The sequence below is a fragment of the Equus asinus genome, chromosome 20 (assembly GCF_041296235.1).
Source record: "Equus asinus isolate D_3611 breed Donkey chromosome 20, EquAss-T2T_v2, whole genome shotgun sequence".
NCBI lineage: Eukaryota > Metazoa > Chordata > Mammalia > Perissodactyla > Equidae > Equus > Equus asinus.
Genome location: NC_091809.1, coordinates 96437637 through 96453465, shown reverse-complemented (window position 1 = coordinate 96453465; position 15829 = coordinate 96437637). Strand labels below are relative to the sequence as shown.

General features: G+C 47.9%; 1 protein-coding gene across 15 annotated transcripts in view; it reads right to left on the bottom strand.

Moving 5' to 3' along the window:
- Positions 1-15829, bottom strand: part of TEAD1 (TEA domain transcription factor 1) — a 253830-nt gene that overhangs the window by 55564 nt on the left and 182437 nt on the right. For 9 of the 15 annotated variants that reach the window (XM_044752557.2, XM_044752556.2, XM_070491150.1 and 6 more), the window contains 4 exons: positions 3648-3659; positions 2717-2851; positions 1509-1555; positions 696-757 (listed from right to left, as the gene is read on the bottom strand). In XM_044752557.2, coding sequence (XP_044608492.1) covers positions 696-757; positions 1509-1555; positions 2717-2851; positions 3648-3659 — 256 coding nt within the window. The remainder of the gene's footprint in view (positions 1-695; positions 758-1508; positions 1556-2716; positions 2852-3647; positions 3660-15829) is intronic. The other 6 variants (XM_044752562.2, XM_044752561.2, XM_070491142.1 and 3 more) reach the window with 1 other exon arrangement.

Below are 15829 nucleotides of genomic sequence, written 5' to 3'. Positions count from 1 at the left end.
GGGGAGCACGTGGGCTGGGCAGATGCACGGTTTGTAGTTTGGGCTTCCACGTAAGCTCTCCTTTAAAGAGAGGACGCAGGAACTGAAATCTACTTATCTAAGAAAGTGTGACTAAAACCCTATCTGCCCTCAAGACCCAGATTGCCCAATTCGGCCTGTTTATGATGAGGAAGGACCCACAGCAACTTCCCCTTCCAAGGACAACCCAGGGTCCTGAGTGAAAGTGATCAGGCTTCCCGTTTCTTTAAAAACCCATCTTGGGAGGTGACCAAGGGGACTCAACATCCCTGAGACCCTCCTGGGCTCTAGGCTCACCCCTGCCTTAAGCAGAGGGTGGGGGCGAGAAGGGGGCGGCCATGGCTTTGCAAGGGAGGGGGGATGTGCAGCTGCGGAACAAAGCGACAGGCCTGGGGGCTGGCCCATGGCCGAGTGGTTAAGTTCGAGTGCTCCGCTTCAGCGGCCCAGGGTTTCACCAGTTCGGATCCTGGGCGCAGACATAGCACCACTCATCAAGCCATGCTGAGGCAGCATCCCACATGCCACAACTAGAAGGACCCACAACTAAAAATACACAACTGTGTACTGGAGGGCTTTGGGAGAAAAAGGAAAAATAAAATCTTAAAAAAAAAAAAAGCGACAGGCCTGGCACCAGCTGCATGCGCATTCCCCCAAGAGGGAGTCCCACAGAAACTCACCTGGAATGGGGGCCGTGACTGCGGGCTGGATGGGGTAGGCCTGCTGCACAAAGGGCTTGACGCTGGGGAGACAGGGGTAGAGAGAGTCAGAAACCACAAGAGTAACAGCAACTACTCCCCAGGCCTGACCCTGGCCTCCCAGGGCTAGGGACCCAACCTGGGGTGCTCCCCGCCGTAGGGGACCCTGCCTGCAGGTGGATGCACAGCCCAGGCAGAGCTCCATCAAGATAAAGTTGGTTACTCTCTCCAACCGAGAGGCACTGGGGACCACACCACCAAGCCTCATGCTAGCTCAGTGGGTTTTGCTGGACAGATGGCAGCCTTACCTCCACATGCTGTGACATCTACCTCTGATGAGACCAAGGTCGGTGGTCACTATGTCTAGGCAAGGTTTGGGACACGCTTCAGGGTCTCCTTCTCTAGGCCAAAGAGCTCCAGTTCTTTCAAGAATCTACGGCAGGATGTCCTGTCCGCTTTCCCCGCAGACCACCCTCAGCTCCCAGTTTCCTGAGCTTGCTTCCTTTGCCCGCAGAGCATCAGCAGGATTTTCTACCTGCAGGTACTTCTCAGGAAGACTGCGGGCTCTGCCCTCCAAGGCCATGAAGGGCCAGGACCTGTTTACACCCCTCCTGGATCTCAGCAGTCACTTCCTGCTATTGGCCTCAATAGACAGCAATAGGGATGACTCTGCGATCTCAAGTTAAATCTCCTTTCTCCTCCATGCCCCGAGGCTGTCCGGTCCCAGGGAAATGCTACCGGGGGTGGGCTGAGACCAGTTCCTTAGTGTCAGTGCTGGCCCCTCCTCAGACTTACTCTTGTGAGGATCCTGGCTGCCCTGTTTGTATCATTCCCGGCCAGAACTGGAAGGCAAAATGCAAGAGGGTTCAGGATTATGAGTTCACTCCAAAGCCTATTTCAGGATGTCTATACCTTGCACTCCCTGCTAAAGATACTGGGTTCAGATCATCCACCAGCAGCAGTGACCTGCCCGAAACTCAGATGTGGTCACTGCTGCGCAGGAGATCACAACCTCCATCCTGGGCCTGGCAACCCAGGGCTCCCTTGACCTCCTCTTCCAGAGAACCCTGCTGAGGGCAGGGACCAGGCGGCAGCTCTTTGGTGGTTTTCTGACACCTAACAGAGATGTGGGCACATGGCAGAGGGTTCACAAATATTTCTGACTGCTTTATCCACGCACCCACCCATCCTTCTCTTCCTCCCTCCACTCTGAAACACTCCCTGTGCAACATTCTGCCTCCACAGCTCACAGCGCCAAGGGCTCAGCTGGGCAGAGGACCAAGCTCAGAACAAGAGACGGGAGCTCGGAGAAGCAATGCAGACACCTCCTCTGCTGTGAGCTTCCCTGAGGCTTTTGGTGCCTGCTGAGCCCCTGCTGGAGAGGTGGCAGGATGTAAAGGGAGTCACCCAGCCCCTAGTTAGAGTCCTGCCGTCACTATCCGTGTGATGATAATCAAGTTACCCAAACTCTTGTTTGTCACTCAGTAACCTCAGTTTCTTCATCTGTAAAATGACACTAACAATCAGAGGCATCGAAGATTATTGCGAGGACTAAATGAGATCACTGTATTAAGTTTCTCAGCCCTTGGCAGGCGTAAAATGAAAATGGTAATAGAATACTTTGTTCCTTTAGGGGTTAGTTGCCATAAAGTGACCCTGAGAAGACAGGAAAAGAGACCAAGGGCCAGGAAATAGAGCAGAAGAGGCAGACCACAAGCCAGAGGGGAATCAGAAAAGTGACACTTAATTCCATGTCTTCAGGGATAAAGGGTCCCTCTCTCTCCCCGCTTCTCTTTCTCCCCGCTCTCCTTCTTTCTCTCTAGCTCCCTGCCTCCCTCCTTTCTTTCACCATTTCGCACTCAGCATTATTTCACCAGCAGGCGGTCTCTCCCCGTCTCGTACATCTGACCCAGTAAGAAGTGGTGCCAGGTGGACGCTTCACGCTGGCCCACGTCGACCCCCCCTCTAGGGGCCATTGTTACCAGATCCGGCTTGTGACTTACCCCCGGTGCCCCCGGGAAGGTGGGACGTGGAATCCCAGGCAGCCCCAGCTTGTTGTGAATGGCAGTGGCCGAGACGATCTGGGCTGACGACATGGCGGCCATGTGCTGCAAGGCCTTATCCTTTGCAGTCTGATCCTTGGGGGTGACAGTGACACACAGACTTAATACAGAACACATGGCCACCAGGCAGCTTCAACAGCACAGCCACGAGCGCACGGACTAAAATACAGAGCCACAGGGGAGGCTGGACAGCAAACATGCACGATAAATAAACACAGCCCCAGGCTACAACACACTCACCCTACCCTCACTCTGACCGGTGACTGGGAGCACCCAGGGGCAAGGTTTTAAAACGAAATTTTTTTAATCCATTTTCCAACAGAATGGGAAGCCTCTGAGAAGAGAGAGGACAACGCATTTATTTTTTCAGCTTCCAAAGGGAGATTTCTCCAATTACTTAACACACCCGAGGAAAGAAAAACTAGGCCCTGCTTTGAAGCATAGAGATGGAGGACCCGTGAGAGAAGAGGCGTGGCTGTGGATCTGGGCGGGACCACCCACAAAGGGCGGAGGCCCGGCGTGTGCACCCTCACAGCGATGTCCCAGGAGTGCTGGAGTCGTGCGCGGCCTGGAAGCCCTGCAGACACCTGGTGGGAGAGGCTCAGAAGCAGCGGGGCAGGCGGGGGACGATGGTGGGGCCAAGCAGCATGCTGGCGGGGCGCATGCTCTCTCAGGTACCCCCGCCGGGGGTCTAAGGCTACATGGGTACTTTCTATAGCCTACGACACAGGGGATGCTACCAGGTAAGTGGTTTTTCCTTTTCCTAAATGGGTCTTTTCTAGAAAAGCCAAGGCTGATAACACAAAGCTAGCCAAAAAGTCTGCCAAGCACAGCTAAAATACAGAATACTCAATTGGGTGAAAATACTTACCATGCTTGTTACCTGGACACAACAATAAACAATTTGTTAAAAGGATTGCGTACAAAGGCAGGGTCATTTTTCTTCTTCAGTTACAAAATATATATGTATACAAACACACAATACTTGGGTACAATAAAATGCATAGGAGGGTGAGGTTTTTTCACACATTTTAGGAGGAATGTGTGACCCAGATAACTATCTAGAAGGGTAATTACCAACAACTGCAATGACCAAAACCTACTCCCTGCTCCTTCCAGCCAGGGCTGGGGCCTCCCCAGGACAGATGGAGAAATGGTCAGACCCCTGGTGTGTGACAGGCCCTGACGGTGCAGGCAGGACTTCACGCTCCGTGAACACCTCAAGGTTCCTGGTTGCCAATGGGAGGGCTATACAATCTGCACCAGGCCCAGACTCCATGAAAGCAGGAATAAAATGGTGACATGAAATTAAAAAGAGCGCCCTCCACAGCTGCCATGCAGAGTTCAGACAGTGAGGGAAGGTCCAGGGAAGCTTCGGCTAAGACACTGGGTACCAGCTGAGAGGTGGCTTCAATGTCTACAGGTTACCCAAAGGTGATGAATAAAGATGCTGAGGTGCCAAAGGCAAGGTCAAAAGAAGAAGAAGAAGAAAAAAAAAAAAATATATATATATATATATATATAAAATTCAAAGTCTATACGGTGGGCTTCTAGAGAAGATCAATTAGGTGCTCCCAAGGTATGGACACCACTTTGCCCCATAACTGTCAGGAACACCATGTGAATTTTCAAAAAGCTTCTATTAACTCTTGAAAAGGAGCCTAACACTTGCATAACATTCTACACATTTCTCTTGCTCTCAACTGAAAGAATAACGAATCTCATGTAACAGCTTTTGGGGATGCACGTGGTCATTACAAACATCGGTCAGGGCATGTGCTGAAGCTGAAGGACACTATGAGGGCCTGGAAGCTTACAGGATTATCTGTCCCCAGCGGAATGGCCCTGGCTACTGAGGAAGCTTGTGCTGCCTCTGGTCAGATGCCATTCTTCAAGCTGAGGCTCCCTTTGCCCATGTGCTGAATGCTCTAACCTAAGCTAGCTTCCTCTGGTAACTTTTTTTAAAGATCCGAAACTAAGATGCCTGAGAAAAGGGGCCGGCCGGGTGGCACAGTGGTTAAGTGCGCACGTTCCACTTCAGCAGCCCGGGGTTCACTGGTTCGGATTCTGGGTGCAGACGTGGCACCACCTGGCAAGCCATGCTGTGGCAGGTGTCCCACATATAAAGTAGAGGAAGATGGGCACCAAGATGGGCACCAAGGTTAGCTCAGGGCCAGTCTTCCTCATTAAAAAGAGCAGGATTGGCAGCAGTTAGCTCGGGGCTAATCTCCCCCCCCCAAAAAAGATGCCCGAAAAAAGACAAATCTTGACATCAGTGGAATTTTATGACAAACTGATGGGGCGTGTGCAAATGGCCTCAAGCCAACCTGAGCCCGACACACACAGAGCTCAGCGCCAGTCAGTCTCCTCATAACTGGTCCTGTGTTTTCACTGCCCCTGCCCCATCACCCCTGAGAGGGCAGTCATGTACAACAAACAGTCACCTACTCCCTTCTGTCAAGAGCACCTCGACATCAGTACAAACTCGTGGGTTTCTCTTTGGACCAGTCACTTTGTACTCTAGCCCCCAAGCCACTTAAGCCCTAATGAGAGGTTATAAATGCCCTCAAGGTGACCTCTGAAACTGAAGTGATGGCATAGGTATAACCACAGGCGCCTTCTACAACAAGGAGCAAGCCTTACAACTTTCAGGGCCCCTTCTGGGGAAGCGGGGAAAATGGCAGCCCAGACCTGCGGCCTGCCTGGCTGATGCCAATTCTGAGGAATAACTACAAAGAGCTGTGGGCTTGGCTCTGTCCCAAAAGGACATCACGAGGCCTCTCTCAGACCTGAGAGCACTGTGTTTATGAAATGCTGATGACAGGGGCGACCTGCTCGCCCCAATACAGAGTCCATTGGTGCAGAATTCAGGGGAGTGACTTAGGAATCCCACATCCAGGTCCAAAGGGAAACGAGTTCCCTACGGCTCCACAGCCCACCCTTAAGCTACAGAGTGGCTTGAGACATTTTCCTTCACTAGGCTGATTGGAAAGTTCTTCAAAATATTCACAAAAGTTTGCTGCTTTTTTTTTAACAGGGCAATCAGTCAATGAGGAGTGGAGAAAAGTCACCACCTTTGCTGTTTATGTCACACAACTTCAGAGCATGGTCTTTCTCTCATTAAACAAAGTAGGTTTTGACTTCCTTATTACCCAGCATTCCACGAGGTACCTGAATAAAAACAAAAGTTCAAAAGCAGGAGAGCAAATCTGTTGCTTCTATCGCACCACTTGCTCTACGCCAGGAAAAGGCGCGCCGGCAGGAGTCTTGTTCCACGCCCGCCTCTGCCTGACCTCAATGGGCTGTGTTACTTTGGGCAAGTCATTAACACTATCTAGTTTTCTTCATCTACAAAATAAAGATCTGCATTGTATTCCCTAAAGCCTTTCTGGTTCTAGAAGTCTCTGTAGCTGTGAGTGCAGGTTCCATTATAAGCTAATACATCTTAATTCATATAGCCAAAAAACCACTAGCGAAAAGACAGCAGGATGCTGAAATTTGGGCAGCTCTCGGCCGCCTATCCTCAGAGGGAAAGCCAAGTGCCGAGAGGAAATTTTATCTCAAGTAGAGGTTCTTTCTGCACTTGACCTACCTAGTCGAGAATAGGCAATTTTCTGCAAATGGACTAAAATGTCTATACCAGTGATTTCCTACCTTTTGTAGTAGAGATACTCTGACCACTCATTTAATTTTATAACATCTCCATTTGATATACATTTGAAAAGTAAAAGGGTTAAAAATTCTTGTTTAAAATATAAATTAACCCTGCAGATAATAAATGCTGCCAGGGATATCTCAAAATCAGAACGGACAGCCTGGCTGTAGACCCACTTATCCTGAAATGGGAGGACGGAAAGATGTCGAGCTCACAGACTTCAATGGAAGGATCTCTGAACTATCATTTTCAGCCTAGAGATACGTGCCTGGCTTTGAAGAAATTATAACTCTAAGTGTCAGACCTGAGTAAATTGCTCCTCTCTGTCACCCTAGTTTCATATCCTGGACTTTTCAACATTCCACTCTGCCCTCACCACTCACCCCAGACTAAAGGGGGAAGGTACTGCTAATCTACCCAAATAACTGAGGCTTAAGTAAATTCAAAATACATGCTACATTTGTACACCATTATTAATTTTATTCTAAGACGTTTTCAACACCAACATTTCTGTGATGTGGATGAGATTTGCTGTTGTATCTTGAAAAACAGTTATTAAGTCAATATTGAGTTATCAGCAATGATGTCTTAGATTACAAGAAATACTCTGAGTGTGGGTATGTGGACATTTGAGTATGCACCAACAAGAAAAATATGTCCTAGGAAAGAGCTTGGACAACTTCACACTGACTCCTTATTTCTGATTTTAAGACCCTCTATCTCTAAGATTACAAAGACTGAGGCCACAAAAAGCTGAATGTTTGAGGAGTGGGGAAAGAAAAGGCAAATCTTCCTTTTCCAACTGAACCCTAACTCAAGCCAGGACTTGGAAGGTGGAAAATATTTATGGAGCAGGAAACAGGGGTCTGAGACTGCAGATGGGGTGCTAAGAACAAATGGCCCGTCTGGACTGAGAATGAGAGCAGACAAGCCACTCGAGCTCGGGGTGCATGTCTCCGTCCTCTCTTGACTTTCTTCCCTGTCCAATTTCTGGCACACCATGCTTTCAATGGCCTCACCACTTCAGCCACATGGGGTCCAGCAGACTGTGTCATGCATAAACTCCTCAGCCTGAAGCCTTTCAAACTGTTATTGTTACTAAGTAAACAGGCTTTCATATTTCATGAAGCAGACCAAGGCTGCTGCTACAACGCTGGGTTCCGCTGACTGCCTCCTTTTTATGGTTGAAATGCACAGAATGTTTGGTAAATGTCCACATGTAATATACATGACAGGAAGGCAGCCAGATCACAAATGCACATGGCAGGAGTGGTGTGCTCTTCAAACACTAGGACATTTTATGAATCAGTCTCTGAATAGTATGGGAGGTTTACACCCCTCTCTCCTCCGCTTCCCCAGCTTTGGATTATTCTGGGGAAACAATTAGCTCATAATTTTTAGTCATTAACCATAAACAAATTTTAAAGATAAAATTAGAAGTTCACATGCTTGAATGTACAATATTATAGCTGCCTTATATGGAATTTTAATGAACAGCATACTAAATCAGTATATTCCAAACAGTTTACTGAAGGGCCATAATTTCAGAATTTCAAGACTCCAAACTAATTTATTCATATGGAAGTCCACCAATACATCAGGAAAAATACAAAAAGTAAAAAAAGACCATGAATTCAAAGACTCTCGATAGCTATTAAATGCTTCTCTCTAAATATACTGTTCCCAGCAATATAAAAATATAGGGCAAGAGACGAAAGACAGCAATTTGCTTGCAAAATCACTTTTTCAGAAAAAAGACAAAACACAAAGTACTTTCCTAAGAAGTAATTTTGCAGATGTTACTTCTAATCTGGCACTATGTGGATTCACATGACCTCTGTAATTATTAGTGGTAGCCCTTGAGCAGATAAACATCACAAAACTCTATGATGTTTTTGGAGAAAAGATGGAGGGCACTTGAATTCTTCTAGCCATGATCTCTAATTTGCTTATTATTAGAGAATGCAGGAGTAAATACAAAAGAGGCTGATTCGGTCAGGCAATAGCTAATGCAGAGGAGAGAAGGCACATTCACCCCTCTCCTGACTTGCCATGTATAATGAGTAGAAATTAATTCATCTTATTGTATTTCCAAATGCCAAAGACTCCATTCACATCAAAGAAAAATTTTTCAAGGCTTTTACCATTGTTCATTTTTAAAGGTACTGAGCTATATTTAGTATTCTGTAATTGCAATAGTGTTTCCTCTAATTCTGATGTGAGGCTTAGCACCATAAAGGATTGCAGATGAGGACAGGTGATTTGTATGTGTGCCTGATGACTCTCCACCAGGAAGCCTGGGATTTAGGCCAGCTAATGCCAGGTCTGGGTGTAGGGAAGACGACACCCTTCTGACCTTAGTCCCCTTTCCCCTGGGAGGTGACAGCAAGCAGCAGGAGTTAAATCTCCCCCTGAAAGGCCAGAGGAACCCGAGGGGGCAGCAGGCTCAAGTTCAGCTCTAGACTGAGTACCAGCTCCCACCATCATCTTCTCTGTTTAATTCAAACATACGGACACAACGAAAAGAGGGCTCGGTGGAGGGGGACGATGCAAAAGCATCTTGAGCAAGGGAAATGAGCCCTCATCCTTGACCAGCTCTCTCTGGGGAGGCAGCAGGACCTCATGCAAAGCGCTTGGGCTTTGGTGCCAGCTGGCCCTGAGATCCAATTCAGACTTGCGACGCTGGGTAAGTCACTGGGCCATTCGGAGCCTCGGCTTCCTCATTTGTAAAGTGAGGATGACACCACCCACCCTCAGGGCTGCTTTGAGAATTGCATCAAGCACTCCCCACGATGCCCGCAGCTTTGCCATTTGGTGAACCTCCAATCTATGGGGCTCACGTGACTGACCATTCAGGCTCAATCCGGCTCGAGACTTGAAATGCTTAGAGCCCTGGTCTTGATGACAAAACGTTTGGGTTCAATGTTATTCTACAGCATTGCCTACCTTGGAGGCTGACTAATAACAGGAATTCTCTAGGAAGGGATAAAAATGTAGATGCCTGTTGCTCTTAGAAAATCCAGAGCCGGCTCCGTTCACATGGAGGTTAATGCACCCAGTCCTCTAGCTCACACTGTAAGTCCTGCATCGCGGCATCACCGACGAGAGGTTCTAATTCCATCACACCCAAGCATGAGAAACTAATGGCCTCCAATCTTAATTTTAACCTGGTTAAATTAAAAATAAGGTAATGAAAGTATCATTCAGGAGAGAGGGCAGACGTCACGAATGCAAAAGAACTCCCAAAGATTAGGAGATGCCACGAAAGGTGGTGTGTCACTTCCCAAATCCTGCCACAAGGCTAAGTGCCTCGGTGCTGTCACTGAGACAAAGGCGGTGGTTGTTTCAGGCTTCCTCTGCTTCGTGTTCTGCCAACAGTTAACGCTTGAAGGAGCCGAGTGGCTCAGAGGGCCACAGGGAGCACCGCTGGATGAAGTGAAGTATGTCTTCCCCATGAACAGGCCCCCTCCTGGGTGGAATCAGTGGAGATACAACCAGGATTCAGCAGTGTGGACTGCAGCGATGCCCCAGCAAAGTTCTGGAACTCCTCAAGAGAATTCAATCAACAATTTGAACTTTAAGCTCTTTGCTTATTGGAAGGAATGGCAGATGGAAAGAATGGCCTGCTCAGAAATCAAATCACAAAGGCCGCCAGGGCGACAAAGCAGAAAATGGCCCCGGGGACCACATGCAGCTCGTAAATGAGTCACCAACCACTGGACACGATCAGAGCAGCTCAGGCCTTTTTCTGCTCCACTGGGATGATGCAATGTCAGCAAGCATAGGCTTTCTTTCAGTACAAGTCCGAAGCTTGACATGAGGACGTCCATTGCCGCAGATGTATTCCTGCTGAGGCTAGGGTAGAATGAAGGCTTCCTTTCCTCTTAGTACTGTCTAGAGCCATGCACTTACCAAAACACACTCCGGATCAGAAGTGGCTGGGTCATCTCCACAGAATGATGACGGTTCCCATTGTGGTGGCAGTCTGCAGAGCTTGGCTGTGCCTCCCATAAGCCTCTGAAGCCAGCAAACAAAGGACTGCCTTTCTGCTGCTATCAGGGAAAGGAGGCCTCTGGGCAGGGACTGGACAACCTCTTAGGACAACTGAATATACAGAGATAGAGACTCAGAACAGGAAACTTTAAGTAGTTTCCTCTGAGTGGGAAAGGAAAGACTGCTTAATGCATGGAGAATACTTCTGCATTCTTTCTACATGCTGGGATAAACCCCTGCAGCTTCAAAGAAAAATTAACGACCTCTTGATGAATTAATGGTGAGTGAAATAGTCCAAAATAGAGAATAATTTCTAAAGTTGCAGGCCAGTCCTCAGACCTCATCGCACAAAGTCTTCGCAGACACACTGCTGCATCTCACAGCTCAATGGGAGAGTCCAGTGAGGGGCTAAACTAGAGGAAAGGGGCAGATGGAAGACAATGAATGAAACTGATGTGGGTGACACTGCTGTAGATGCAGCTGGTGACACAAGGTCCAAGGGAGATCTCTAAGCCAGCATCCTTGCAATTCCTAAATGCATGCTCCATAGACCTATAAGCCACTTGCCCACTGTAACTGCATGGATCCATCTTCTCCCTTATAACTAGAATTAGACCCAGCTTCAAAGCTGGAGGTCACCTAAAACCCACCAAGCACCTAAAGAGTGGTGGGTCAAAAGGAATTTGGGCAGAAGCCAAACACACAGCATCCCCATGATGGAGAAAGGACTCCCACAAAGCTCAGCTCACTTCTAGACCAGCAGTTAGCACTCTGACTTGTCTCTTAGACAATTTAGCCAAGAAGATCAAACGAAACAAACAAGGTATATGTTTAACGTCCAAAATTCTGGCACTCTGGCCGCAAATGGCTTGCATTTCTTTATCCACCTTAGCAGGCGCTTGAAGCTCACCTGCACTCTGCTCACTCCTGCGCCTTCTCCCTACTGTCCCAGGCTCTCTGCTCTCGGCCCTTCGTCTCCCTACGTCCCTCCCTGACTACTTCAACTATGCCTTAGATTTTCTTGCCCCCTGCATCTCTCCCTCATGATTGTGCTCTGTGTCCAAGGCGGCCCCAAAATGTTGGCCAAGTCCATCTTGGCTTAGTTGCTAAATATTACAGAGGAAAAGTCTCACGTTGGTGACAATGGCTTCAGCACAAATTCATAGTACACAATGGGTGAAAATCTAGATTAGTTTTAATGGGGCAAAAAGAGAAGACAGAGTGTTTACTGGATTTGATTTTCTCAGGGAAAATAAATGGCAAGGAGAGACACTGTTGGGGGGTGGGGAGGCAGACAGACTGGCTGAGGAAGAGGGTGGGCAGAGGAAATCAGAAAAAGAATAATGTTTTACCACTTGATTTCTTCACTAAAAAAAAATTAAAGGAACTATGTCATGATGAAAATGATCATTTCCAGATAACATAAACATGAATATTTAATATGTCATTCTTGGCACTTTTAAATTCTGTTATATTTAAAATTTAGCAACAACAAAAACTTCAGTTAATTTTGATGCACACCTTCAGTGAATTGCCATTACTTTAAGAGAATCCAACCTTTAATAACCTAAGTTTTAAATGCTGCAACTGAAAAGTTTTGGGGTACACTTGTCACATTTAATAAGGACAGAACTTCCAAACATAATTTACTCTTTAAAAAGAATGAGGAAGAAAGAGCCCAGCGGTCAGAGTGGACTGGAGCAGAGGACAAGGACTGACGAGGGTCAGGGAGCCGGGCCCCCAGGTGTGTGGTCGGCCCCTGGCCCAGGCCCACAGCTCTCTCACTCAGACTCTTAGAGCAGCCCCGGAATCAGTCTCCTTGCCTCCAGCTTTGCCTCCCTCCTAGCAATCCTCCAGTTGGAGAGATCTTTCTGAAGCATGAATGTGAATGGCCCGTGCGTGCTCCCCACGGCCACAGATGAACCTCACTCCTCAGTGGGATGATCCAGGGCCTTCCTGTTAGGCTCCTCCGGTCTCGTGTCCCATTCCATGCCATCAACAAGATGGTGTTCTTCGCGGCTCTCCAAACGCCCCCCACATCTCAGAGGAAATTCTTTGCCTTCCTCTTGCTCAGTTCTAATGGTACCTTCTCCACGAGGTTTCTTTAATTCTCTCACGCTCCGAATAATCCTTCTTTTCACTGTGAAGTCTTTGCACTGCTCTGTTAAATCTCTACTGCAGAGCCCCCTGGCTGGGGACAAGCTACTGGAAATCTTGTACAGCAGTCCCCCTCATCTGAGGTTTCAGGTACCTGTGGTCAACTGCGGTCCAGAAGCAGATGATCCTCCTTCTGACATATCATCAGAAGATGAGTAGTGGCCTAACACCAACTCACAATGCCCACATCATTCACCTCGCGTCATCTCATCACAAAGGCACCGTACCACCTCCCACCACGGCTAGAAGAAGGAAGGTGAGGACAGTGCAATAAGACATTCTGAGGGAGAGACCACAGCCACATACCTTTTATTACATTATATTGTTATCATTGTTCTATGTTATTACTCGTTATTGTTGTTAATCTCTTAGTGTGACTAATTTATAAATTAAACTTTATCATAGGTATGTATGTATAGGAGAAAACAGTGTGTGTGCATATATATATAGGGTTCTATACCATCTGCAGTTTCAGGCATCCCCTGGGGGGGGTCTCAGAACGTATGCCGTGTGGATAAGGGCGGACTACTGTATTTTCCCCAAATGTGGCCAAAAATAATGGAAAAGTTTAGTGTTCCTCAAGAACAGAGACTCTGTTTATTTAAGACTGGCACCTGAGCTAACATCTGTGGCCAATCTTTTTTTTTTCCTTCTTCTTCTTCTCCCCAAAGCCCCTAGTACATACTTGTGTATTCTAGTTGTGAGTGCCTCTGGCTGTGCTGTGTGGGACGCCGCCTCAGCATGGCCTGATGAGTGGTGCTAGGTCTGCGCCCAGGATCCCAGCCAGCAAAACCCCAGGCCACTGAAGCAGAGCGTGTGAACTCAACCACTCGGCCACAGGGCCCGGGCCTAGACTCTGCTTATTTAAAGCTCTGTGCCTGATATTTATTAAAAGCTCTAGAGCATACGGGACTGAATTAAGTAATCATTTCTGTACTTTTAAAGTTCAAATCTACATAGAAATCTCAAGCTTTTAATAAAACATGACCGCTAAAATTCAAGTCCACACATCTTGGGGTGCTCTGGCTCACAAACAGGCACCTTGAGCATCACTGCAGTTAGCAGAAGCATAACACTGACCCTTGAAACTTATTTGAATAGATTTTCAGGAGCATGACTTTTGTAGCAGGGATGACCCATCCACAACTATGATATGAGAATGGCCACTCTCTTCTCAAGTGAGCTGTCTTCAGAGGAACATGGCAGAACGGGCTGCAGAACTTGGAAAACGTGGGCTCTCCTCGGGACACACGAGCTGTCCCATAAAGGCTGGGAGGCAGTCGTCTGCTTTTCCCTCTGCCTAAAGCAGTCTGGTTTTTCAAACCTTACTCAACAGAACAGCCAAAGAGGCCACGGCTAAGGATGAAAGAGGATGAAGCTTCAATTAAAACAGCTTTTACTCTTTTATTATACTGAAGGTTTCAAGTACGATTTCAATCTGAAATATGAGTTCTGCTGCTGAGAAAAAGACTGGAAAACCACTATTCTAAAGAATTCTACCACGTCTTCTCCAGGAAGTGAAAAGAGGCTTATAGGCAAGAGGCCTCACATGGAAGCCACACGTGGCAGTGGCCCCAGGTATGAGCAAAGCACTTTTTCAAACTTCAAGGAAGGGCAGGGAAATGAAGCTTGGCTTCAGTCTTCATAGGAGGGCCACAGGCCTTTGTCTACCCCAGAAAACAGAAATCCTTTGACTTCTGAGCGTGTAGAGAAATGGCAAGCAGCCTGGCTGAGGCACACACTGCCAAGGACAGGTCCTGAGATGGTCAGTCGTCAGCCACCTTCTCCAGGAAGCCTTGCTCCATCTTCCAAGGCAAAGCACAGCATCTGCGGTAAGTCTGGAGACTTCCTTCCACCCGCACCACCCACCCAGAGGCTATCCTTGGGGTCTGTCGGGATGACTTCCGCTTTCCATAGCAAGTGTATCTCACTAGTTATTTTGGTAGGCCAAGCAGAAGAGGCCATCAGCCTGACCCCACAACGAACTCAGCCAGGACGCTCATCCCTGCCTCCCATGGATGTGCTGTTAGACTCTAGAGCTGAACAAGAAAGTGCAGGTGGAGCGGCGAGATCTACCTCTTCTCCAAGGCCAAGAGACCTGAGCCCGTTTCTCGGTAACAGAGGGTTAGGAAGGTGAGGGAGAGCATCTCTTATGTAAAATGCCCGTGGGAGGTCAAGGCAGCAACGTCTCTGTAGGCAGGGGACAGCCAGCCTTGTCTCCTCGACTGGCCTAATGCCCTCAGGGTGGTGACACGGCAGCTCTGCAGCTAGGACCACATCACCCCCTGAGGTACTGACGATCACCACAGAGTCAATCACAAATTAAGTCCACATTTTGACCAGGGGCTCAAAGTCAAAAATTCATCTTACTTCTAAACTGTGGGTGCTGAGGAAAGGGCTGGTACCAAGGACTGTGTGCCTGGGTCCGAGGGATGTGAGGGATCCAGGTTATCTACAGTGTGCACTGGCGTGAAGCCTTCTGCTCGAAAACATTCTCCCATCTCCGCTAGAGGAAGCCCTGCCTGAAAGGGCAGTGGTTTAAGATTCAGAAAGATCTGCGTTCAAATCCTGACTTTGACTCTTACTAGGCTGTGTGGCTTTTGCCAAGTCAATGAAACTCCTGGAACCCTGGTTTCCTCAATATTATTCCTCAAAACCTGAATAATGGGACTTAGGTGGTAGTGCGCGTGACTGAGAGAACATGCAAGGTCTGCACTATACTGACTCCCGTCTTTCAGCCCCAAACAGCAGCACTCTCTCCACACGGCTCACCCCTGGGATTCCCTCCACGTTTTATTTCGGCTCTTTTGGCTAACACTTATCCAACAGTGCCATATATTTCGCATTCCACTTCACAAGACCAGCTCTGTGGAGAGTGGGCTGGCTGTAAACTGTCCAGCATGAAGAGCGCCATGCCTGGAACACTCGATCGGTATTAGCTGATGGGAAGAACAAAGGCCTCCATTTTCCCAAGAACAATGTGGCCGGGAGGAAGGACAGGAACCGCCAGAAGATGGAGGTGCTTCTTGGAGCTGAAATTCTGAGCCCTTTCTGCTTCCTCCCTGTGTCTGCCCCAAAGGAGAGTGGGCCAGGGCTGAAAGTGAGGGGAAAGTCTTCTTTTTATTTCTTAAGAACAAACACAAATACAATTGCGTGTCTGTGTACATGTATAAGTATAAAAGAATGGCAAAATTATCTCTATTGAGGAAGATTCCTAAAACCACCACATGAGAAAATGAGTGCTTCCT